At 41.7% G+C, this 27,647-nt stretch overlaps 1 protein-coding gene and 1 non-coding gene across 2 annotated transcripts in view; both read right to left on the minus strand.

The window, feature by feature from the left end:
- Positions 1-16,564: 16,564 nt before the first annotated feature.
- Positions 16,565-16,636, minus strand: TRNAC-GCA. Its single transcript has one exon. It is a non-coding gene; the product is annotated as a tRNA-Cys (tRNA).
- Positions 16,637-23,237: 6,601 nt separating this feature from the next.
- The window catches only part of EBF2 (EBF transcription factor 2), a 220,662-nt gene continuing 216,252 nt past the window's right edge, over positions 23,238-27,647 (minus strand). The window contains exon 16 of the mRNA XM_043453353.1: positions 23,238-26,193. Within this exon, the coding sequence (XP_043309288.1) occupies positions 26,162-26,193 (32 nt within the window). The 3' untranslated portion in view covers positions 23,238-26,161. The remainder of the gene's footprint in view (positions 26,194-27,647) is intronic.

Consider the following 27,647-nt stretch of genomic DNA (forward strand, 5'->3'; position numbering starts at 1 on the left):
GGGGGTGGCTGCAATGTAGAGAAGGCTGAGTATATGCCACAAAGAGGTGCTGGGTGTCATTTCTCATAAATACAGAAAAGAGGGGATATTGGGTATGGACACCGCCTTCTGCAGGGAGAGTTGTGAACACTCTTTTCTTCCTCAAGGTTGGAGAGGGGCATAGGTTACCCTCTTCCTCTCATTTAAGTTGATACCCCTGTGTGTCAACTTCCCATTAGCTATTCTGTCGGCACCTGGTACATCCCCAGCTGTCCGGGGAAGCCTTGTCCCCCAAGCAGAGATAATGAGACAGTGCTACTTATATAACCTGGTCTGATTAGAGTCTCAGATCTTTGCACCTCAACAGCTGTGTGTTGTCACCAGTGGAAATTTTTAACTCGTCTGCCAATTCCCTGGTTGCCCAAATAAGTGGCTGAAAGAGTGGTTGCTGTTTCATCGTTTATTAGATCGGAATTTAGGTTCTGATAAACCCTAATGCTGAAAATTAGCTCCAAGGAAACTGCCGAGGAAGTTCCTGGTCTCTGGCGGATAGGAACGGGTAGAATTTATTCAGGTGGGGTTTATATAGATATATGTATCTCCTAAAGACAGTTCAGCACACAAATTACTTCAGAGCTATTTTTAAAAACGTAATAGGACCAATACTTAGGAGAGGGAGATGCAGTGTGAGGAGGATCCAAAAGCATCTATTACGGGCTTGACATTTGGCTCTTCTGCAAAGCCTCAAAAGATATTGAAAAATCTCTTCCCAAGCTTTCTGGTGGCTGAGCCAATATTGCTGGAATCGTCTGGGGGCTGGCAGGACTTGTCATGGGTGGAGAAGCCATGGTAGCTTCCAAGTCATGTTGGAATTAGCCTTTTCTTATGGGCAAAGTTGGGGGCATCCTTCTTGATTCAGACCGTCAGTCCCATAGAAAGGTCACCCCAGGACTACATTCATTCAAAACCTGGGCAATTGAACCTTTTTTTTTGAGGTCTGCAGAAAAAGACATTTTGCATCCTTGCGTGGTATGTTCAAGTGTCTCACATTTTTTTCAGATGGAAAAAGACAGTTATTTATTTTTAAAGAGGGTATTTTTAACCTTACAGTACACTCTCTTGAAAAGTACAGTAGCATAGTGCAACAGATGGCATATGGGGGCATGTTCACATTTTTGAAAGTTCAAATCTTGAAGGTTCATGTGTAGGGGACTTACTATAGTTGATTGAGGGATGCTTAAGATGTAGGCCTAACTTCACTCTCTTGCTACAGGAATTTATGGACAGGAATTTATCTAATTTAGTCTAATCAAAGTGAAGTTTAGAACCTTTAGTTGGTAGAATGAAGTCATCCTTCTTTTACTGAATTTGAATAAAAATTGAATATCATCTTATTGCTGCCGCCAATGCCACTTCCTTTGGCAGTGAAGGAAAATAGTAGTTCTAGGAGGATGTCAATGCCATAGAAAATGGAGTCAATGTATGGAAAGAGATTTAATCCTTGGTAATAGCTGTAAGCTGCCCGAACAAGCCTGGCCTGAGGCACTTGGTATCATAAACCTTTGAGTTATATAAGTCAATGTTGTTCATCTAGTTGCTAAGTTGTGTCCAACTCTTTGTGACCTCAAGGACTGTAGCCCACCAGGCTCCTCTGTCTGTGGGATTCTCCAGTCAAGAACACCAGAGTGGGTTGCCATTTCCTTCTTCATGGGATCTTCCCAATCCAGGGACCAGACCCAAGTCTCGTGCATTGGCAGGTGGATTTTTTACCACAGAGCCACCAAGGAAGCTCATGTATGAGTCAATATCTTCTCTTTATTGTTTAATCAAATTTGAGCTGGTATTCTGTTATTTGTTTTTAAGCACATTGAATGGGCAAGACAGTTATTGTGTAGAATTTTCCTTCTTGTTCTGCTGTTGTGGAGCATAAACCTTCTTTACATTACCACTCCCCTCTGATTCTTTTACACACGGTCCTTGGTGGTTTTAATGTACTTCCCGCCCCTCCCCTGACCTTTCCTGTTTCAAACTGAAATGATCACTAGATCAATCAGAAAATGCATCATTCCCAGCTGGAAACCTCAATAGGACAGGAGGAGGCCACTGAGCAGAGTTATAATATAATAGAGTTGCTGGTCTCACTGGAACTTACCATCTTGTGAACAAATTCTCTAATTTTTTTTTCAAGAAAAGTTTTCTTGTTTCTCTCCCAAGCTTTTGTCCATCTTGGCCATGTGCTTCCCAAACATTTCCAAGTTCTCCCAATTCCTTCTCTGTTTCCAAGGCCCAGCTTGAATCTTGTACGGGAAAACAATAATCTTATTTTAAAAGATTTTTAAATTAAAAAAAAAGTATGACATCTTGCTTATATTATCTAAAAATTCAAATGGGAAATCAGGAGAATTAGAGGCAAAACTGGAGTCTGGCTCTGCCTGGCTGTCAGACTTCTGGCAAGGTCCCTAACGTTTCTCAGCCTCAGTTGAGTCACTTCTAAAATGTGGGATTCAACAGTCATTTCAGGCTTGGAGCAGGAGAGTATTAGACACTAGATGTAGAACCTCATGGGTTTCCCAGGTGGTGCTAATGGTACAGAACCCACTTATCAGTGCAGGAGACACGGGTTCAACCCCTGGGTCAGGGAGATCCCCTGGAGAAGGGCGTGGCAACCCATTCCAGTATTCTTGTCTTGAGAATTCCATGGACAGTGGACCCTGGCGAGTTGCAGTCCACGGGGATCACAAAAAGTCAGACACACCTGAAGTGACTTAGCATGAATGCGTGGAACATTGTTCTGATTTCTTAAAGTGAAAAATTTTAAGTATCTGAATCTGTAGGACATATATTGAGTTAACCTTAAAAATGCATCCAGTATACATTAGGCGCAGACAAATACTGTTGAGGATGGGGGAGTGGGATGGGGGGTGAGGTGTTAGTGTTTAATGGGGACCATTTCCGTTTAGGGAGGTGAAAAATTTGGGAGATGGATGATGGTGAAAGTTGCACAACAATGTGAATGTCCTTAGTGCCACTGAACTCTACAGTTAAATGTGGTTAAAATGTGTGTGTGTTGTGTGTGTGGGTGTGCATGTTCAGTCGCATTTGAGTCTTTTCAATCCTTGGACTGTAGCCCACCAGGCTCCTCTGTCCATGGGATTTCCCAAGCAAGAATACTAGAGTGGGTTGCATTTCCTCTTCCCGGGAATCTTTCCGACCCAGGAATCAAACCCGAGTCTCTTGTGTCTCCTGCATTGACAGGCAGATTCTTTACCGCTGTGCCACCTGGGAAGCCTCAGGTTAAAATGGCATGCTTTATATTATGTGACTTTCATCACAATAAAAAAAAGGTATTTAAAAAAATATCTGAATCCTATCCCCTTTTTATGGATTCACACAAGCCCGTGGTTCTCAAAAACAACAGCAGTGCAGCTGATTCTGGAGCTGTGTGTCTATAAACCTGTCCGTTTGTGGGCAGTGAGGTCATCCAGGAACTGCAGAGCATCAGTTCACCTGCTCATTCCCAGAGCATTGGTTCTTGTCTCTCAATTTATAAATCACTTTCACATATATTCTCATATCATCTCACTTAATCCTCTTGACAATCCCAAGAGCTAGTTGTTTGAGCTCATTTCACAGATGATAAAATGTACTCAGAAAAAAACAAGAGGTTTTTCTATTGTTGTTGTTCAGTCGCTAAGTTGTGTCTGACTCTTTGCCACTGTATGGACTGCAGCACGCCAGGCTTCCCTGTCCTTCACCGTCTCCTGGGGTTTGCTCAAGTTCATGTCTGTTGAATCGGTGATCCTATCTAACCATCTCATCTCATTAATTTTTCTGTTAATACCATCAAAATGCTCATGAACAAAGCAACTTGAACATGAATCTTGGTCTTTTTGACAGTTTGTTTTGGGTCTCTTTGGCATCTCTGTACTATTCTGGGGTTCTCTGTTTCTTGCTTTTGGTACTTCTCATATGCTCAACATGCTTCTCTGGGCCTGGAGGTTAAACCACCCCCAAGTAGGCTGAAGGCTCAAGTAACCCCCAGGCTCAGGACTTCCAGGAACCATCAAATTGCCAGGTATATCTGATGGAAGAATGGGCTTGTGACCAGGACAAGCCCAGAGGGCGTCCGCTGTCCCAGGAGCTTGCTCAGCTTATTCTGTGCACCAGAATCTTGCTTGAAACAATTCTGCAGTATCTACAAAGACTCCCTGAGTAGTTTGAAACTCCAGGCATCATTGTTATTGTTCAGTTGCTCAGGCGTGTATGATTCTTTGCAACCCCATGGACTGCAACACACCAGACTTCCCTGTCCTTCACTGTCTTCTGGAGTTTGCTCAAATTCTTATCCATAGAATTGGTGATGCCAGGCATCATGGAGGGAAAAAGGTGTAGCTGAGAATGGCTGAAACCACCCAGTTGAGCAGGTTCATGGTAAGTGGCTATAAATATGGCAGTTTTTGATCTTAAGTCCTGCTTCCTTTTCACCAAAATGATTAGCAAATTCTTTTCCTAAGTTCCTGTGTTCACTGCTCCACTCTTGTCGATCCTGAGGCATACCCAGTGTTCTGCCAGGTACTTGCTCAAGGCTCTATCTGAGCAGAAGGTTGGTCCATCCCCAAGTGCTGATCAACATGTTTCTTCCTTTCAGGGAGAAGGAAACAGCTTGTTCTGTTTCCTTGACCCTATAGTTTTACATCTCTGTTGATTCTGGAAGCTCTGTATCCTCTGATCAATGGTGATTGTGCTATAGTGAAGGGGATGGATATTCCACTCTTTAGGAAAAAAATTTTTTTAATTTTAATTGGAGGATGATTGCTTTACAATTTTGTGCTGGTTTCTGCGATGTAACAATGTGAATCAGCCGTAAGTATACACATACTGACTCCCTCTTGAGCCTCCATCCCATCCCCCCCAGGTCATGACAAGCACTGAGCTGAGCTCTATATGCTGCACAGAGGGTTCCCACTAGCTAGCTATTTTACATATTGTAATATATACACAATTCTGTGCTCTGTGTGTGTGCGAGTTGCTCAGTCATGTCCAACTCTTTGCGACCCCATGGACTTTAGCCCACCAGGATCCTCTGTTTATGGAATTTTCCAGGCAAGAATACCAGAGTATTCTTCTCCAGGGGATCTTCCTGATCCAGGGATCAGAGCTGGGTCTCCTGCATCGCAGGCGAATTCTTTACCATCTGAGCCACCAGGGAAGCCCCAATTCAGTGCTACTCTCTCAATGTGTCCCACCCTCTCCTTCCCCTGCTGTGTCCACAAGTCCATTCTCTACGTCTCTCTATTCCTGCCCTGTAAATAGTTTCATTAGTACCATTTTTTTTCTATACTGATTATTAATAGATTGCATATACCTATGTTAATGTACAGTGTTTGTATTTGTCTTTCTAACTTCCTTCACTCCATATAACAGGCCCTAGGTTCATCCACTTCAGTTCAACTCCACTCTTTTTGGACAAACCATGGGTTCCAAGATAAAACTTGATTCCCTAGTAGACAAAAGCAAGGTCACCAGGACATGTTACTGACATTCCTTCTGATCACAACAGATGGAACTTTTACACTTTTTCTATTTTTATCTCGAATTATGGATGGACTTACGTGTTCAAAGAGCAGATCTTGGCAGGCATCTTCACCTGAATTGGAAGAGGAATGGAAGGCCTCTAGAGTCCTCAAGAGTTGGGGGACAATGTTCATTGTCATTCCCTTAGTTCTTTGTACAGCCCAAGGGTGCCAAGGTGGGGGCAGGATGAAGGGGAACAAAAGAGGCAATGTTTGTTTTGTTGTTCAGTTGCTAAGTTGTGTCTAACTCTTGCAACCCCATGGACTACAGCACGCCAAGCTCCCCTGTTCTTCACTGTCTCCCTGAGTTGCTCAAATTCCTGTCCATTGAGATTGCATGTTGATGCTATCTAACCATCTCATCTTCCGCCATTTGCTTCTCCTTTTGTCTTCAATCTTTCCCAGCATCAGGGTCTTTTCCAGTGAGTGAGCTCTTCTCATCAGGTGGTCAAAGTATTGGAGCTTCAGCATCAGTCCTTCCTATGAAGGGTTCAGGGTTGATTTCCTTTAGGATTGGCTGGTTTGATCTCCTGGCTGACCAAGGGACTCTCAAGAGTCTTCTCCAGCACCACAATTTGAACACATCAATTCTTCAGTGCTCAGCCTTCTTTAATGGTCCAACTTTCACATCCACACGTGACTACTGGAAAAACCATAGTTTTGACTATAGAGACTGTCCCCCTCTGCACTAAGCCTTAGACTTTTCCTCCCCTTTTGGACTGATGTTTCTGTGTCTCTTTTTGTCTCTCTCTCTTCTTTGAAACCATTTTGTGAATGTATAATTCAGTTCAGTTCAGTCTCTCAGTCATGTCCGACTCTGCAGCCCCATGGACTCCAGCACCCCAGGCTTCCCTGTCGATCACCAACTTTCAGGGCTTGCTGAAACTCATGTCCATCCTGTCAGCAATGCCATCCAACCATCTCATCCTCTGTCGCCCCCTTCTCCTCCCACCTTCAGTCTTTCCCAGCATCAGGGTCTTTTCCAATGAGTCAGTTCTTCATGTCAGGTGGCCAAAGTATTGGAGTTTCAGCTTTAGCATCAGTCCTTCCAATGAATATTGAGGACTAATTCCCTTTAGGATTGACTGGTTTGATCTACTTGTAGTCAAAGAGACTCTCAAGAGTCTTCTCCAACACCACAGTTCAAAAGCATCAATTCTTCAACGCTCAGCTTTCTTTATGGTCCAACTCTCACATCCATACATGACTAATGGAAAAGCCATAGCTTTGACTAGATGGACCTTTGTTGGCAAAGTAATGTCTCTACTTTCTAGTATGCTGTCTAGGTTTGTCATAGCTTCTCTTCCAAGGAGCAAGCGTCTTTTAATTTCATGGCTACAGTCACCACTGGCAGTGATTTTGGAGCCCAAGAAAACAAAGTCTGTCACTGTCTCCATTGTTTCCCCATCTGTTTGCCATGAAGTGATGGGACTAGATGCCATGATCTTAGTTTTTTGAATGTTGAGTTTTAATCCAGCTTTTCATACAGAAATTCCATGTATTTAAAGCATATTCTTTGAAAGTTTTGACATATGTAAACCCCCATGAAACCATCACTAATCAAATGAGTGAATACGCCCAGCCACCTCCCAAGCCCCCCACTCCCGTTTCTAACCTTCCTGAGACCCCCCAGCAGCCACGGGTTTGCTTTGTGTCTCTGTTAGGAGAGTTTGCAGTTTCTAGAATTTTATAAAAAGGGGATCATAAAATAATGTTGTTTTTGAAAGAAAAATAATTCATTGAGATATCATTTATATACAATAAAATTCACTAGTTTTAAGTGTAGTGTTAATCAGGATTCTCTTGAGAAACAGAATATATACCTATGTGTGAGAGAGATTTAGGAAGTTGGCTCATGTAATTGTGGGCTGTCCAGTCTGAAATCTGTAGGGTAGACCAGTAGGCTGGAAACTGACAGAAATTGATGTGACAGTCTGAAGGCAGAATTTCTTTTCCTGAAAACCTGAGTTTGCTCTTAAGATCTGACAACTGATTGCAGGAGGCTCGTCCACATTATCGAGGGTAATCCCCTTTACTGCAAGTCAACTGACTGTAGGAGTTAACTGTACCTACAGAATATCTTCACTGCAACAGTAGATTAGTATTTGATTCAATAGAGACTTTGGACTGCAAGTTGACACTCAGAACTAACCATCACAGGGTACAGCTCAATAGTTTTAGTGTCTTTATTTAATAAAGTTCTGCTCCTTCAGCAAACCTAGTTCTAGAACAGTTCCATCACCCAATGTCTTCAATACTTTTCCCCTTGGATTTATATTTCTTGTCTTCTTTTGTCATCAAAATCATCAGTGGCGAAGGAACAAAAGTGAAGTCGCTCAGTCATGTCCAACTCTTTGTAACTCCATGAACTGTAGCCTGCCAGGCTCCTCTATCCATGGGAATCTCCAGGCAAGAATACTGGAGTGGGTTGCCATTTCCTTCTCCAGGGGATCTTCCCGACCCAAGGATCAAATCCGGGTCTCCCACACTGCAGGCAGACTCTATCGTCTGAGTCTCCAGGGGCTCCTAAAGGAACCAAAGCTATGTCTAATCTAATTCTTCAGATCTTCTGATCTAACTGAGTTTAGGAATGATTTCCCATAGTTATTTACTGATTATCTTTGATTTATCAATCTATTGGGATTATTAGTAATCACGCTCTAATAAGGGCTGATTCTTTGATTCATACTCAAGAGCACTGAATTCCACTGGTGGGTACGGACTTGTGCTCCATGCTGGGTACATTCACAGGAGTCAGCTCCTTTGATTCTTACCACAATCCCACAAGGTATTCCAGATTCATCCCATTTTGCAGAACAGGGAATTGAGTCTCAGAAAGGCCAAGAGCTGACACAAACAATCCACTGACACACTTGAGATTTGAAGAGACCCTCTGATGCTAAGCCCTCCCATGCGGCCCAGCAGCCCACGTTAGACATTGCTTCCTCTGTGTTCTTTAAAGAGCGTCACATGAACATGACTAGACTTGGTCAGGATAAAGAAATACCTTGTGAAGGTCCTGAAAGCAAGGGGCTTGGTTAGGACCCAAGAATACAGCTTCACCAGGTATTTCTATCCACACCCAAAAACCCACCATGAAAGGGCACTAGCATATTTATGCAGCTTTCTTCATTACAACTGTTGAAGTTCTTGGTTTTGATGAAATAGAGCATGTTGGAGAAAGAATCCTTCTTAGACTGATTCCCTCTGGTCTTTCTATTACCAACAAAGGCCTCTCTTAGGCAGCAAAAACCCAGTGCTTATAGGAAGGACCTGGAGCTTTTGGCCTAAAGCTTTCTGTCTCCTTTGGCTCCTCCCCTGCCTCCTCCAGCTGCTGTCTCTGCCTCAGACTCCTTCTTCTCTGTCAGTCTGAGGAGTGTCAGGTGATGCTCCACATTTTACCCTCACTTCCCAGGAATGGAGGCCATCAGTCACTCCACCTATACTCTCACAAAGGGACACCCCTGCCCCCTTCACTCCCTGACATCAGAATATGTCCTACAGGACACAGTCTGGGTGTTATTTCCTGTTTCTCTTCTTCTACTTGTGCCTAAGACCTCTGAGAATTTTACTGAACTGAACTTTTCTTCAGCGTGGCACTCAGTTCCTTACCAGTATACACAGCCACGCTAGAAAGTTCTTCCATTCTTTAAGATCAAATCCATAAGCTATCGCATATTTGCTATGGCTGATTCATGTTGATATATGGCAGAAACCATCACAATATTGTAAAGTAATTATCCTCCAGTTAAAAATGAAAAAGAAAATTGCTAAGAGAGGAAATCTTGAAAGTTCTCATCACAAGAAAAAGGAATTGTCATAACTATGTAGGGTGACAGATGTTAACTAGACTTAATGTTGTAGTGATCATTTCAGAATAAATACACATACCAAATCATTCCATTGTACACCTGAAACTAACATAATGTTATATGTCAGTGATGCCCCATCTTAAAAAGATCAAATACATATCATGTCCTCTCTTTGTTTTCTCTCTTTTTCCACTTCCTGACATTCCTACTGACACAAAACCAAACAAAACAGTCAAACAGTTGAGAAGGAAAGAGAGTGCTAACTAGATTGCAAACTATACACCATGCAAATTAGCATAGGCTCACAAACAGGGGCTCACAGTCAGTATGGTATGATTCAACCCAGAAGAAAAATCTAGCCTCATACATGAACATTTCCCCAGGCTTCCAGGCACACCATTGTCTCTATCATCAATATACTTTCTCTGCAAAGCATGCTGAAAGGGTCGATTTTTAGAAGGGCTTATTAAACAGAAAGAAATTTCTTTTTGGTTTTCTTGCAAAATTTGGGTAAGTTTCCCAGAAGAGCTGGTTTGATTTCTGTTCTCACCTCTTACACACTCAGTGAACTCCAGAAAGTGATATATTTTTGGGTCTGAGCCCATACATATGTAAGGATGGTGGAGACAGAACCAGTTGCTTGAAGTTCTCAAAAATAAGAAAATGAAGGCACCAGCATGTCACTTAGTAGGTGATTTTGTGGCTTATGCCATAGAACCCTGTACATCCTGGATTTTTTAGGACAGCCCCGTTTTAGATGCACTTGTAGCTGTCAAGCCATGGGTTCTGATTTTTGGCTTACAAAATATGATTGCTTTGGTTATAGGTGAGCCTATGTTTTCTGAGGTCATTTTGGGAACTCATTTTTCTTGGGTGGCGTCAAAGATGACTCTGAGTTCTACCAAACTATATGCTAAATGAGTCATATTGAGATGATACAATGCAGTTACCAGGTGGTTCTGCTAATAATTAGAAACACATTTCTATATTTCATAGAACCAAAGAAAGGAAAACATCACCAGGAAAATGTTACATGTGGGGACAATTATTCAATAGGTCCTTGGCTGGGATTTGTAGATATGAACATAATTCAGAAGCAAAAATGAAATACTGGAATAATACATGGAGATTTCTTTTTTTATCATTGCTGAATTACAAAACACAGGAATTAACATTCAGCCAAGTCTTGATTACTCAAGGAATGATGACCAATTTGTAGTTTACTTTTCCTCCCCATTCTCATTACTGCAGTCCAGTATGTCTCAAATTCAAGTAATGTACTTAGAAGAAAATCTTTAAAAGGTCACACGCATGCTAAGTCGCTTCAGTTGTGTCCAACTCTTTGTGACCCTGTGGAACTGTAGCCTGCCAGGCTCCTCTGTACATAGAATTCTCCAAGCAATAACACTGGAATGGGTTGCCATGCCCTCCTCCAGGGGATCTTCCCAACCCAGGGATCAAACCCCTGTCTCTTATGTCTCCTGCATTGGCAGGTAGGTTCTTTACCACTAGCAGCATCTGCAAAGCCCCTTAGAAGGTCATGGTATTTCTTAAATGCTTTATATGATAATTGTATTAAAATTTACACAGAACTATAAAATGTAATATTAAATTTCTTATGCTAAACTAAAATTTAAATTTATAGATGCTGTTTTAAATAAAAATTATTCATAAAGTAAAAACAATCAAAACTGTGAGATCAATAAGTTAAATGTTAACAATATTAATTCCCAGTAATGGCTGGGTGTTTAGCTGATATCTTCCCTTGTGACCAGGAGCAGACTTGAACCAAATGTTAGAGATTAGTGGTAGAGATTTTTAACTCCCACTTCGTCTTGTAAGACAGAACAGTTCTCTCTCAGAAATTTATATATCCAACTTAAGGTGTGTGTTCAGTCATGTCCAACTCTTTGTGACGCCAAGGACTAAAGCCCATCAAGCTCCTCTGTCCATGGGATTTTCTAGGTAAGGATACTGGAGTGGGTTACCCCTTTCTACTCCATGGGATCTTTCTGACCCAGGAATCAAACCCCTGTCTCTTATGTCTCCTGCATTGGCAGGCAAATTCTTCACTACTGAGCCACCTGGGATGCCCCAAGCTTGAGGAATACTGCTTTTATCCTTGGTGGCTCAGACAGGGATAAAGAATCTTCCTGCCGTGTGGGTTTGATGCCTTGGTAGGGAAGATCCCCTGGAGAAGGGAATGGCAACCCACTCCAGTATTCTTGTTTGGGAAATCCCATGGACAGAGGAACCTGGCAGGCTACAGTCCATGGGGTCACAAAGAGTCAGACATGCCTGAGCAACTAACCCTTCTATTCCTATTTTCCTAGATCTGCAAGGGCCAAGAAACGATGTGAAACCAAAATGGCTCAGATGTCCTTCATGTTGATAAAAATTGTCACTGAAGGGAATGCAGGGTAATTTGTATATTTCAGTTAAATAAAGTTTTGACCTCTTCCCATTTGTTTCTCATCACGTGAGCTATTAGATGGTCTGTAATACTGCTCTCCAGAAATGCCTGCCAACTGCATAAAACTGACTGCAACATGGCAGGCAGACACATGTCTTTCTCCAAAGATGCTCATGCTGATTTTCAAATGACAGGAACACATCTATTAGGACTCACACTGTAAGTAGATCCACTTGAAGGAGCAGCCAACTCATGTATTGTGATGTAAATGATGCTGTACCACACCCAGCATTTTCATCTTCTAAGTGTTTCACAAACACTGACTAATTAATAATCTTTCTTTCAGGGCTGCCAGGGAGGAGCTGTAGGGAAGGGGTGATGGTGGGTTTCTAGATAAACACATGTTAATTTTTATTGGAAATGGCAACCCACTCCAGTATTCTTGCCTGGGAAATTCTATGGACAGAGGAGCCTGGTGAGCTACAGTCCATGGGGTCATAAGACTAAGCGACTACCACCACCAAGCAGAAAGAAGCAAAAATGTTTAGAGCTGACACTTCTATATTCATTATTTTATTTAAACCTCAGCCTTGGCAGGAAAAGATCTGGTGTAAAAGTCTTCTTGTCACTATTTTTACAGAGGGAGAAGATAAAACTCCTTAAGATAATTTTCTGATGGTTATACAGTTATAGTAAGGGCTGGAGATGGAATTTGAACTCAGGTCTGCTCATTTCCAGCACTCCCACTCTTTCTGTTTCTCCACAGTGTCTAGAATGGACTTTTAGCATGGTCACTGTTTTAGTCATTATCATTATTATCACTGACACCAAGTGTTATTAATCTTTGATAACTTTAATATTCCAGATTTATGTAGTCACAGTCTTTGAGGCCCTTGGAGCTCTATGCAACTCTTTTGCTCTTGCTCGGTGCAGAAATGGTAAATATTTATTCGGATTTGATATTGGAAGTCATTCTGGTCTCATTCCTGTCTTAAAAGCAATATTTCATGGGTTCAGACTCTTGGACTTGAGAAAATCTGGAATGGAAAACAATGCTTGCTTTGTCCTCAGAAGTCACATTCATGACACACCAGATGTTCTGGTCTATGATAAAAACTTCTTCTTAACTTTTAATGGAAGAAAACATAGACTGGTGACTGGGCCACACATCCTTGACTTGCTTTTTTTATGATTAATATTGATTAAAGAGAACTGGGACTGTGGCTTCTCTTGGGTGTACCACTCCCAGGGACACAAAGTGCTGGAGAACTATTTCCTGGGCATCGGGCCGATTGTCCTACCCTAATTTTTACTGTTGGTGCAAATGGTATCCATGGCCAAATAATGGACTCATTACTGTTCACTCTTTTATCTCCAAAACAGACCAGAGTGAACCTTGTACTCTGACTGCTTCCCTTAGCTTCCTTCTTAGCTCCTGGCTGAGAAGCAGCTGGAACCAGGTAAGAGGAAGATGTTAACTGATTCCAAGGCAGGACCAGGTACCATAGTTTTGCTCTTTCAAAGACGATGAACCAGGAAGTGCTGAGTTTCCATGTGAATTCTATCCTTGTGCAGGCAAGTGGGAGAGCTGGGATGCAAACCTGAGTCTGTAAAGCCCATGCTGAAACTGTGGTTTTAAGTCAGTGAGCCTCTCTCACAGGTACACATTTTACATATTAATTTAATTGTTAATTTTTTTACTGAGTGCTGCTAGCTCAGTACTAAGTACTGTTTTAAATGCAGGGTATAGAGTAATAAACAGACCAAAACCAAAAAATTATCACTTATGGAGCTTAAACATCCTTTAATGTTTTATATATGTTTTCTTTTAATCATAATAACAATGACACACACATATGTAAATATACATGTTGATATAGATCCATAGCTTGTGCATGTCCTTAGTTATATAATCTTGAATAAATCACTGCACTGAGTCTTAGTCTTCTCAAATGCAAGACAAGGACAAAAGCAACTCTCTCTATATATATGTATGTGTATAATATACATATGATATCCATGTGTGTATATATATATATGTATACACATATACGTAAAGGTGTATAGTTGTTCTTGGTTTGCATTTGAGAAGAATAAGTCTTAATGTAGTGATTTGTTCAAGTTGACATAGTTGAAGATGGCAGAATTTGAATCAGGATCTCTGAATTCTAGCCATTTCCATTTTATCATACTACCTTCTATGCATATAATTTATAAAAATAGAATTTTTCTGTTTAAAGTGGGATCAGCTTTAGAATAACCCAAAGCATGGATGGCATGACAGGTTATGTGCCATTTTATCATATTTCCAAGAGTTAGGTGCCTTTTTGTGTTTTATTCATTGTAACAAATTTCAGCTGGACAACCACTTTCAGTAGTAGTTTGGGGAATTACCTGTACCTTATTATTGTATTTCGCAGAGTCTAACAGGAAAAATTAGACAAGACTGTGGTCCTGTGATCAGATCGGCTAGTTTTCCGTGATTATGGTTTCAGTGTGCCTGCCCTCTGATGCCCTCTTGCAACACCTACCGTGTTACTTGGGTTTCTCTTAACTTGGACGTGGGGTATCTCTTCACGGCTGCTCCAGCAAAGCACAGCTACTGCTCCTTACCTTGGATGAGGGGTATCTCCTCACAGCCGCCCCTCCTGACCTTGAACGTGGAGTAGCTCCTCTCAGCCTTCCTGCCCCTGCATAATCACAGAAAACCATAATCACAGAAAACTAGCCAATCTGATCACAGGACCACAGTCTTGTCTAACTCAGTGAAACTAAACCATGCCGTGTGGGGCCACCCAAGATGGACGGGTCATGGTGGAGAGTGTGGTCCACTGGAAAAGGGAATGCAAACCACTTCAGTATTCTTGCCTTGAGAACCCCATGAACAGTATGAAAAGGTGAAATGATAGGATACATTTCCTAAGAGGAACTCCCCAGGTCGGTAGGTGCCCAAGATGCTACTGGAGATCAGTGGAGAAATAACTCCAAAAAGAAGGGATGGTGCCAAAGCAAAAACAATACTCAGTTGTGGATGTGATTGGTGATAGAAGCAAGGTCCGATGCTGTAAAAAGCAATATTGCATAGTAACCTGGAATGTTAGGTCCATGAATCAAGGCAAATTGGAAGTGGTCAAACAGGAGATGGCAAGAGTGAATGTTGACATTCTAGGAATCAGCAAACTAAAATGAACTGGAATGGTGAATTTAACTCAGATGACCATTATATCTACTACTGTGGGCAGGAATCCCTCAGAAGAAATGGAGTAGTCATCATGGTCAACAAAAGAGTCCGAAATGCAGTACTTGGATGCAACCTCAAAAATGATGAAATGATCTCTCTTCATTTCCAAGGCAAAACCATTCAATGTCATGGTAATCCAAGTCTATGCCCCAACCAATAATGCTGAAGAAGCTGATGTTGAACAGCTTTGTGAACACCTACAAGACTTTTTAGAACTAACACCCCAAAAAGATGTCCTTTTCATTATAGGGAACTGGAATGCAAAAGTAGGAAGTCAAGAAACACCTGGAGTAATAGGCAAATTTGGTCTTGGAGTATGGAATGAAGCAGGGCAAATGCTAATAGTTTTGCCAAGAGAATGCATTGGTCATAGCAAACAACCTCTTCCAACAACACAAGAGAAGACTTTACACATGGACATCACCAGATGGTCAACATTGAAGTCAGATTGATTATATTCTTTGCAGCCAAAGATGGAGAAGCTCTATACAGTCAGCAAAAACAAGACCAGGATCTGACTGTGGCTCAGATCATGAACTCTTTATTGCCAAATTCAGACTTAAATTGAAGAAAGTAGGGAAAACCACTAGGCCATTCAGGTATGACCTAAATCAAATCCCTTATGATTATATAGTGGAAGTGAGAAATAGATTTAAAGGACTAGATCAGATAGACAGAGTGCCTGATGAACTATGGACAGAGGTTCATGACATTGTACAGGAGACAGGGATCAAGACCATCCCCATGGAAAAGAAATGCAAAAAAGCAAAATGGCTGTCTGAGGAGGCCTTACAAATAGCTGTGGAAAGAAGAGAAGTGAAAAGCAAAGGAGAAAAGGAAAGATATTCCCATTTGAATGCAGAGTTCCAAAGAATAGCAAGGAGAGATAAGAAAGCCTTTCTCAGTGATCAACGAAATAGAGGAAAACAACAGAATGGAAAGACTAGAGATCTCTTCAAGAAAATTAGAGATACCAAGGGAATATTTCATGCAAAGATGTGTTCGATAAAGGACAGAAATTGTATGGACCTAACCGAAGCAGAAGATATTAAGAAGAGGTGGCAAGAATACACAGAAAAAAAACTGTACAAAAAAGATCTTCATGACCCAGATAATCACGATGGTGTGATCACTCACCGAGAGCAGACATCCTGGAATGTGAAGTCAAGAGGGCCTTAGAAAGCATCACTATGAACAAAGCTAGTGGAGGTGATGGAATTCCAGTTGAGCTATTTCAAATCCTGAAAGATGATGCTGTGAAAGTGCTGCACTCAATATGCCAGCAAATTTGGAAGACTCAACAGTGGCCACAGGACTGGAAAAGGTCAGGTTTCATTCCAATCCCAAAGAAAGGCAATGCCAAAAAATGCTCAAACTATCGCACAATTGCACTCATCTCACACGCTAGTAAGTGAGTAAGTGAAGTCGCTCAGTCATGTCCGACTCTTTGCGACCCCAAGGGCTGTAGCCCACCAGGGTCCTCCATCTATGGAGTTTTCTAGGCAAGAGTACTGGAGTGGGTTGCCATTTCCTTCTCCAGGGGATCTTCCCAACCCGGGGATCGAACCCAGGTCTCCTGCATTGCAGGCAGACACTTTACCGTCTGAGCCAGCAGGGAGCCCAAAGTAATGCTCAAAATTCTCCTTCAGCAATACGTGAACCGTGAACTTCCAGATGTTCAAGCTGGTTTTAGAAAAGGCAGAGGAACCAGAGATCAAATTGCCAACATCCGCTGGATCATTGAAAAAGCAAGAGAGTTCCAGAAAAACATCTATTTCTGCTTTATTGACTATGCCAAAGCCTTTGACTGTGTGGATCACAATAAACTGTGGAAAATTCTGAAAGAGATGGGAATACCAGACCACCTGACCTGCCTCTTGAGAAATCTGTATGCAGGTCAGGAAGCACCAGTTAGAACTAAACATGGAACAACAGAGTGGTTCCAAATGGGAAAAGGAGTACCTCAAGGCTGTATATTATCACCCTGCTTATTTAACTTATATACAGAGTACATCGTGAGAAGCACTGGGCTGGATGAAACACAGTCTGGAATCAAGATTGCCGGGAGAAATATCAATAACCTCAGATATGCAGATGACACCACCCTTATGGTAGAGAGTGAAGAGGAACTAAAAAGCCTCTTGATGAAAGTGAAAGAGGAGAGTGAAAAAGTTGGCTTAAAACTCAATATTCAGAAAACTAAGATCATGGCATACGGTCCCATCACTTCATGGGAAATAGATGGGGAAACAGTGGAAACAGTGGCTGACTATTTATTTGAGCTCCAAAATCACTGCAGATGGTGACTGCAGCCATGAAATTAAAAGACGCTTACTCCTTGAAAGGAAAGTTATGACCAACCTAGATAACATTAAAAAGCAGAGACATTACTTTGCCAACACAGGTCCATCTAGTCAAGGCTATGGTTTTTCCAGTGGTCATGTATGGATATGAGAGTTGGACTGTGAAGAAAGCTGAGTGCTGAAAAATTGATGCTTTTGAACTGTGGTGTTGGAGAAGACTCTTAAGAGTCCCTTGGACTGCAAGGAGATTCAACCAGTCCATCCTAAAGGAGATCAGTTCTGGGTGTTCAATGGAAGGACTGATGCTGGAACTGAAACTCCAATACTTTGGCCATTTCATGCGAAGAGTTGACTCATTGGAAAAGACCCTGATGCTGGGAGGGATTGGGGTCAGGAGGAGAAGGGGACAACAGAGGATGAGATGGTTGGATGGCATCACCGACTTGATGGACATGAGTTGGTGATGGACAGGGAGGCCTGGTGTGCTGCGATTCAAGGGGTCGCAAAGAGTCGGACACGACTGAGTGACTGAACTGAACTGAACAGGAAATGTGAAGAATGTAGCCAATGAGCTGGTGCCCCAAGAGCTTGTTATCAAGGGTGATCTACAAGGTCCAAGGTAGAAGGGTGGTAGAATGAAAGAGTTCATAGCCCTGTGTAGCCATCCATTTATTTGTGAATTACCAAAATGCAGAGGATATGAAGATCTCAGATGAAAATGCTATCATAAGACCTTTTCCATTAATTCCTACTCAAAAGAAAATAAGGAAATGAGAGCAAGAAGCATGAATTTCACCTTTGATGAATTTAGGAAAATTGGTTACCTTAAAACACAATTGATAAGGAAGGAAGGCAACGGCAGTGAAAGTCAAACAGGAATGTGGGTAGAGACTGAGAAAGGACGCGTCAGATGCTAATGTCAAACAAAGCTGATGAGATAAATGTCACTGTCCTGAGAGTCAAAACCAACCGTCTCTTGTTGAAACAATTGGAACAAACATAGAGTCTGAATATAGATACACCTCTGGACTGTATTTGACAAAGACAGGATGCACAGTAGGCAACTGATGAGGGAATTACCCAGACAAACCAGATGTGTCAGAAGCAGCCAGTTGGGGCTTCCCTGGTGGCTCAGTGGTAAAGATTCTACCTGCCAATGCAGGAGACACAGGTTCTATCACTGGTCTGGGAAGACCCCACATGCTGAGGAGGAGCTAAGCCTGTGTGCCACAACTGTTGAGCCTGTGCCCTAGAGCCCAGGACCACAGCTGTTAAGCCTACATGACGCAACTACTGAAGCCCAAGTGCCCCAGAGCCTGTGCTCCACAACAAGAGGAGCCACCCCAAGGAGAAGCCCATGCACCACAACGAAGAGTAGCCCCTGTGTGTGGCGACTAGAGAAGGCCCACGCAGAAGACCCAGCACAGCTAAAAGTAAACAAATACAATTATTTTTTAAAAAAGAAGCATCCAGTTGGTGAGGTAGAGTAGTATACACTGTAAGCAATTGTACACTGATTTATGTTGCCCACAAGAAGAAGTAAAGCCTAGAAGACGTCTTCCTACCCCCACCACCACTATTCTTGTGTACAAACACAGGCACATTTTTGAAATAAGAATTCCTGTTGGCCTAGTGCATTGTCCTAGTCACCCTGCTCTAAAACCTCTGGCAAATAGCTGATCCAGGAAAAACTCACTTCAATCAAAGATGAATATTCTCAAAGAGGTATCTAAATATGATTTATACACATAGACCACGAGGAGGGGAAAAAAGTAAAAAATGATAGGCAAGGACACTTACCTGAAAAAAAAAAATCAATTTTCATGGAACAGATGGTATTTCTGATCAAGTTCTTTGTCATAATAATAATAATAAAATAATTTCTATATAAAACAATAGCTCAAAACAGAGATGCAATTGCTCAAAGAAAAATAAGTAACACAATACAAAACAATGATATAAGCTGGCACAGTTTATGAAAATTATATGAGAAAAATAAAATCATCTGAGAAATTAAGGCCACATGAGAAGGAATATAGAGGACAAGAGTGAGAAAAGCCAGCACATATATGCTCTAAGTGTCAAGAGAGGCTGGAGAGAATGGGATGGAGGTGAATGATGGACACTGAGGTCTAGCATATGTATAATTGGTGTCTCTAGCAACAATAGCACTAATGAAGGAACAGAGAATATATTCAATGTTATAATTAAAGGAAAGCTTCCAGAAATAAGAGAACACTTGAATCTACATGTTGAGAGGGAATGCTACATCCCAGGAGAAAATGAATTACACAGAACAATCAATACCAAGACATATCCCAGTAAAGGTACTGGACCTCAGTACCTTTAAGAAAGATACCTTTGGGCAGACAGGCAAAAACACCAAATAATTTATAAGTAGAGGGACCAAGTGCCAATCTACTTCTGTTTTCCAGGCATGATTATTGTGCCCCTTTGACTCTCAATAGCGTTCTGACGTAGAAAAGAAATCATAGAATTGCCCTGGGCAATAAAAAAAAGAAAAGAGAATGAGAAAAGGAGCCATGCTTCAGAGACATTCAACACGAGAAGATACTTTTTATAAACTCCTTTGAAGTCCTCAAATAGAGAGAATTTAACTCAGGAAATTTTTATACCTAACTAAACAGCCAGTCTGGCTCAGATGGTAAAAAATCCACCTGCAGTGTGGGAGACCTGGGTTGGGAAGATTCCCTGGAGGAGGGCACAGCAACCCACCCCAGTATTCTTACCAGGAGAATCCCCATGGACAGGGAAGCCTGGTGTTCTGCAGTCCATGGGGTCACAAAAAGTTGGACACAGCTGAGCGACTAAGTACAAACAGCCAGTCAAATAAAAACGGAGCAACCATTTCTTTTTTGGATATGCATAAACCAATTAGTATAATTCTTCCAAGTCCTTCCTGAATAAACTGTAGTAAGCAATCTTCACCTAACCAAGAAAGAAAAGGTGAAACTGTAACGGACGTGCCCAAACTTAAAATCATCGTATCTTTCCATTCTGTGCAATATGTTTCTTTTTCCCTACTTCAGCTAATGGTATCACAAAATCCAGTAGTCTAACTAGCAAATTGGGAGTTATCCTAGTCACCCTAGTACCCTCATTCTCTCATCTAATCAATCACTAAGTCATATCAAACTGCAAAGCTTTCTTTCAAATCTCTCCTCTACTTTCCATCTCTACTGCCAAGCGTTAGTTCAAGTATGACTCACTCTCATCTGGATTGTTGCCATATTCTCCTAGGTTGCAAGAGTAATTTTAAAACATTTATCGATTGGCATGGCACAGACAGAAGCTACAGGGGCTTCCCTGGTGGCTCAGCTGGTAAAGAATCTGCCTGCAATGTGGGAGACCTGTGTTCAATCCCTGGGCTGGAAAGATCCCTTGGAGAAGGGAACGGCTACCCACTCTAGTATTCTGGCCTGGAGTACAGTCCATGGGGTCGCAAAGAGCCGACAAAACTGAGCGATTTTCACTCTCTCACTCATGGCACGGACACTGATCAACCAAAAGGATACCAGTCACAGTGATGGTCCAGCTCCCTGGTCCTTGTCAGCTGTCTTTTATCCCTTGCCTAATTGGTCTCCATCATCTGTACTGCAGTTATGATGATTTTCTACAGCATCAAGTGGATCATGTCAACTCCTTGACTCAAGTTCTTTTAATAGTTTTCCATTACATACCTTGTGGTCCTATGGATGAAGACTAAACTCTCTGATGTGATGAAGTTCTTTTAGAACCAGATCCCCGCCTGGTTCTTTAAGTTTCAAATCTTATCACCGTCTCACTTTCAGTGCCCTCAGCCACGCTGAACCTATAAGCTCTTTGAGATTCATGTGTCAGTCAACAAGTCAAATGGACTATCTGGAATAGGACTGGGATGTACATTCCTCTAAAAGCCCCTGATTCTAGTTCTGGAATGACATCTGAGCATCAACAGAATCTACAGTGTTCCAGGGCCAAGGGGCAAAGTGACTTATTCAACAGGATACAAGCAAGGGATCTCTTATTCCTCACTTCCTTCTCATTTTGAGTCTCCTATGTTTATTAAACAGCCAGTCACTTTATATTATAGACACATTTCATCACTTTTTTGGATTAGTTGACTGACAGTCCCTAAGGAGTGAATTCTCAAAGTGATGCTGTTTCCTATCATTTGTGACACATTAGCTACCTGTCCCCACACACCAAAGCAAGGCTGCCTCTAGGGATCAGAATTCTGTCTCTCATTTGCTGATTTAACAAGTATTCATCGGGCATCTCAAGTGCTGGGTATTTGTTGGGCATCTCAGACATGGCTGGATGTTCTACATCTAGGATTGAGACAGATATGGGCTCTGTTATGAGCCTTCAGTCTAAAGTGGCCCACAAATGACCACAAATTACAACAAGGACACAGAGTCCAGTTAAAGAGACTAGGTGGGAAATATCCATGGTCCTCCCTGAGGAGATGCTACTTAAACTATGACCTGAGGGCTGAGAAGGCACCAGGCAAAGAGGCACAGTGGTGAAGAATGTGACTGCCAATGCAGGAGACATAAGAGATGCAGGTTTGATCCCTGGGTAGGGAAGATCCCGTGGAGAAGGAAATGGCAACCTGCTTTAGTATTCTTTCCTGGGAAATTATATGGACAAAGGAGCCTGGTGGGCTACAGTCCATGGGATAGCAAAGAGCTGGAGACAACTGAGCAACTGAGCATACACACACACACACACACACACACACACACACACACACACGCACAGTCTAGGCAGACAGCTAGTCTTCGAGGAGAAAAGCAAAACCACAGTAGCTTTCTTTGAATAGTGCTTAGAAATAGCATCTCATCCGGGACTTCCCTGGCGGTCCAGTGGTTAAGACTTTGCCTTCCAATGCAGTGGTTGTAGGTTAGATCCCTCGTCAGGGAGCTAAGATTCCACATGCCTCATGGCCAAAAGCCAAAACCTAAAACATAAGCACTATTGTAACAAATTCATTAAAGACCTTAATAAATGGTCTACATTTGAAAAGAATCTTTAAAAAACAACCACAAAAAAAAATAGCATCTCATTCACTTATGCAAGGAACACAGTTTCTATGGTTTGCAGATCACTAATCCTTATAGAAAGAAAGAAAACCATCTTATTATGAGCAGGCTTGTGAACAGTTTAGTGGAAAGACCACATTCAGAATCCCATTCTCCTAAGTGTGCTATGTCAATTTCCCTTTACTCAACTTTGTCCATGACAGCCTTCCCCTCTGTGGTGCCCACTGACAACCCCTACCACAACATTTCTACCGTCCTTTGAAGGACCACCCAGCTCTATCCCCCCCCACGGAAACTTCTCTGACCACTCCACCTGTGATCACTGTCTTCTCTGGGCTCTATCAGTGCTTCTGTCTTCTTAGACAAGCTATTTTCCATGAATTATTTCCTCCTAGAGGCGTGAGACTTGCTCTCTTCCCGTGATCTAAAGCTAAACATCATGTCTCTGTCCAGCCTCCAGTTCTTCACCCTGTACCTGATGGATCAGCTATAACATTTGTTCAGTTTTGCAGTTTCAAATCTAAATAGACTTCTCACCTACCCTAAGAATTCTGTATAACCAAAGTCCAACATTGGAAGTAGGATCATTTGGGTTTTTATGAAGGGATTTGACTAGATGGATACATAAATATATACAGAAAAATACTTAAAGTCATATGTATTCTCTCCTCCAAGTCAGCACCACAGAGCACTTACCAAGTAAGCAAAAACTGTAGTAAAATTTCCCAACAAGAGTTCAGGGACTAGCAGCCATGAAGAAAATCCCTAAACTTAAGTATAAATTCTGCGCCCCGCCCCCCCCGCCAAAGAAAGAATAAATCCCAAACTTGATTTTTTCCCACTTAAAAAAAAGAGAGGGACAAGTTCCAAATTATTTTTACAGTACAAAAATTTTATTTTTTGTTAGGATAATTTAAAGTTTAAAACTGAAGTAGACATATTCATTTTACAAACAAGATATTCTTTCATAAGTAAGACCATTAAAAACAGTAAACAAAAAAGCTGTCTTTACAAAAAGCTCTGTGCATAGCAACTTTATACTGTATATAACTGACAAAGCAGAAATGATAAAATGAAACTATACAGTTTGAAAATGAGACCTTACTGTACAAAAGTTAGAGAAGGGGATGGTTTTTAAACCATGCATATTGGAATGTGCAAAGAAAAACTGGGGAGAATATGATGCTGTAACAAAAAAAGAGAGAGAGAGAGATAAATAATGCAGTAAAGTGTCCCTTTAAATGAAAAATCTTAACACAGCTCCTTTTACAAAGATAGGATAGAATTTTTAGTTACCTATAGAAATACTTATTTCAAGTGGCACAAAAATAACCTGGAACCAGAATGATTTAACAGCAATGACTAAAGAGGACAGAGTAGGTTTGTTTTTAATTTATTAGTACACTAAACATTATCCTTACACACATTTGTACACTTAAATAGATCTGTCACTGCTGAGGTTCTAGCTGAATGGTCAAAGATGTCTTGTATTTAGTTACACACATTTTTCGGTGTAAAGCTACCGAGAAATTCTACAATCATTTTGAAGACAGTACTGCACTCATCTTCATGCAAGAGCAAAATTCACAGATTCTAAAAGCAATGCTACTTAAAAAAACATTTCCTTATGTTGGATTGGCTGGAATCCAGATCTAAACATGCTTACTTTCATTCTGCCTTCACTTCTGGATGGTGGTGGTTGTCATCCACACCCTTCCTCTTCCATCAGATTTTTCACTGGGGAACGTTCTCTTGTGTTTCCCTTGTGTTTTTTGTTTTTTGGTGCTTTAGGCCCTGACTGTGAGGGACAGTCAGCAGGATTACAAGCATGCCAGGTTTCCAAACTTGGATTATCATGTGCGTAGAAATAATATTTGGGTCATACAGGGTAGTTCTGGAATAAAGGCAGATAAGACCATTGAGGGTTGAATAGATGTGGGCAAATGGAAGGGAGGGAGAATTTATGGGGTCATCTAAACTTGGCTCAGATGCGCTGAAGATGTTTCTCCAGGAGAGCTGCATCAATTTCTGATTGGAATCCTAACCTGATACCCCAAACTGAAGTCTGTGTATCACCTCTACTGTGGTGTCACTTAGCCAACAAGGGGAACCCTGGCCTGGAAAACAATGACATCCTTATTGGCCATTGAGAGAAGTCTGGATATATCTCCAAGACCACAGAGACTTTTAAGACTTAGCCCCATGTTAGCAGCTCCTTCAAGATTTCTCCCGCTAAGAGCTAGTCCCAGAACTTATGAGGGCCTGTCACAGGTCTAGGGAAATACGCTATTTGGAACACGGGTGCCGCTACCCTCTGACTCTGCTAAGAATCTAGGTTTCCATTTCTTCAAATATCAGAGGAGAGAGTTAGGGCTTATAACCTGCCTCTTCCTCATCCTATCACATTCTTGCCTGGAAACTGTGTCAAGCAGGATACATAGTTTTTTTTTTCAGGTGAGTTTAATGCCATGAAAGGGGAAATCTGCAGAGATAAGGAAAGATGTGGACATCCTAATATTGATAAGGAGGAGTCTGAGAGACAGAGTCACCTTCTTCAAACCTGCTTCTGAAGTACTATGGGGCTTACATCTGTATGCTGAAGCAGATCACCAAAGAGGAGGGAATGTGGGGCTCTTAACAGGAAGATTCCACAGGGGCCAGTTGGTTGGGGAAGTCACGTGACTTTGGCTGTCTTTAAGGTGATCCCTGCCTTTTCCTGAGGGTTGCAAAGCCAAGGATGCACTGAGACAGGGGACTTCTCTGCACTTCTCAGGGGAGAATGTGGGAGCTAATGTGAATTCTTAAAAATTATATATTCACAAAGAGTGAATACCAAAAGGGACATGTAGGCTATTAGAAAGCGGACAGAGCTGGGAATGGATGGATGGGTTTGAGTATTTGTGTACGTGCAAGGACTTGCATCTTTGTCTCTGCACCGGGTTGTTCTACATAAGGTACATATTCTTGCCTGCGTGGGTCAATAAAATGATGGAAAAAGAGTGGGATGCGGGACAGGGGATAAGAGTCTAGTAAGTAACTGCAGTAATAATCACACACCTTTTAAACTTATTACTACCTGTTTGCATCACTTCCATTTTACATCAGGAAGAGAAATTCCTCTCTCTTCCAAAAAGGTCTGAATTTCTACCTCTACTTACAATAAGTTACACATTTATTTATTTAAATAATTGTAAAACATTTTAAAATTTTTCCCTTTTTTTGTTTTTTTTTTGTTTGTTTTTTAAGGAGATTAAACTATAAGCAAACACACATACAACCACATTTCATCATTCGATTCAGGTTTCGTTTTAACAAAGTCTTTCATGCTGGTACCCTGTTTTGTTCAATTTTTTTTTCTGCATAAACTAAATTGGTATCTGAAAGGCTTCATAGAAAATAGAAACTTTCAACTTTTTTTTTTCCTACAAAGAAAAACAAATAGTATCCAAAATATTAAGCATGAATCGTTTGCCAATTTTTTTTTCTTAAATATTTTACAAACATAGGAAGGTGGTTCTCATAATGTTCGTAACAAAGAATTGCATTTCTGCTCTTAGCACTGACTACGTCAATGACATCTTTTGTCCTTGTTCCCAAGAGGGTCAGTTTGTGTAGCTACCATCAGAGCTACATGAGAAACAGGAGACCAGGTTAAGAGGTGGCTCCTTGCAAAGCCAGATCAGTCCATCATGTTCACTTGGGGGCACAACTCTCCCCAGAGAGCTCCTAGTACTTTGTTATTGGTCCATCAGAGTAAGTAGTTTTGTGCTACAAGAAAGCAGTTCTTCCTCTTCTTTACATTGGGGGCACGACAAGTCCAGTCATGGCTGCAAGGAAAGAGTGAACACAAGCGTGAGACTTACAGACTCCTTACATTAATGTCTAGAGCCCAGAGAGAGGGCTAGGGGATGGGATGGACAGTTTGGAACAATCCAGGGTGATGGTACCTTCAGCTGATATGGGAACCCACTGTCCTCAGGTCCCAGGTGGTGCAGTGTAAAGAACCTGCCTGCCAATGCAGGAGATGCAAGAGACTCAGTTTGATCCCTGGGTCAAGAAGAGCCTCTGGAGGAGGAAATGGTAACCCATTCCAGTATTCTTGCCTGGAGCGCTGTGGTCCAAGAGGTCACAAAGAGTCAGGGACACGACTGAAGTGCCTGAGCACCACACTGGTCTAGCAGACAGGCAATGACAGGCACTGAAGCCTTAATCACCAAACGTAACACAAAGCTTGCTGCCTTACTGAATCCCTGAATGTAACACAAAGCTTGCTGAAATTTTGCTTCAGAGGCCAAGAATCATGTTGTTTTATATTAATGGGTTGTATAATTGACATGTAAACATGTACTAAATTGTAATATGGGTATATGTGTAAGATAGTTTTCATTATTAGACTAAAATAACTTTTAGATCATACAGTTTCAAATCACCTAGCTGGAAGAGGAAAATAAATTCCAGGTGCCAAGCCTATTGAGTTACTTACAAGGCATCATTTATAACAAATCAAACTCTCTACCCATCCTGGGTTTCTATCCATTCTAGCTGAAATTTGATGAGGTTTCTAACTGGTTCATCTTCCTTTGGGGTGCACCACTATCTGGGCTTCCCTCATAGCTCAGTTGGTACAGAATCTGCCTGCAATGCAGGAGACCCCGGTTCTACTCCTGGGTCAGGAAGATCCGCTGGAGAAGGGAAAGGCTACCCACTCCAGTATTCTGGCCTGGAGAATTCCATGGACTGTATAGTCCATGGGGTCGCAAAGAGTCAGACACAACTGAGCGACTTTGACTTTCACTATCTGTGATGCCCATTCACTAAGGAATGCTGATTCACTGGAACAGAAGGCTTCATTTAGCCCTAATTTAGGAGTCACCCCAATCTCTACTCTTCACCCCCAATCCAAGTGCAGTGTCCAGTGCTCTAGTCCATCCATCCATCCATCCTAGCCCCTAGTGCCGTATCCATCTGGGCAAGTGGAAAATGCCTATCTGGGTGGTATCAGGTTCAAGGTGTCCCCTTGATATGAGAAATAAAGCAGCGTCCGCACAATGTAGAAAAATCACACACGAAAATGCACCCCTCTGGCCTTGGCTTTCAGGGGATGAACCCACAGAACTTGCACATTCTTGGAACCTGGCAGAGTAGTTTCCTTGTGTCCAAACGTCACACCATATCTAGAATTTGATCCTTTGAGTTTTATTGTCAAAGCCTCATCTAGAGGGCTTATCAAAATTCACTGAAGTGTTTGGCTGAATGTTGTTCACTAGGCTTATAAGCAAAT

The sequence above is a fragment of the Cervus canadensis genome, chromosome 30, assembly GCF_019320065.1.
Source record: "Cervus canadensis isolate Bull #8, Minnesota chromosome 30, ASM1932006v1, whole genome shotgun sequence".
Lineage (NCBI taxonomy): Eukaryota > Metazoa > Chordata > Mammalia > Artiodactyla > Cervidae > Cervus > Cervus canadensis.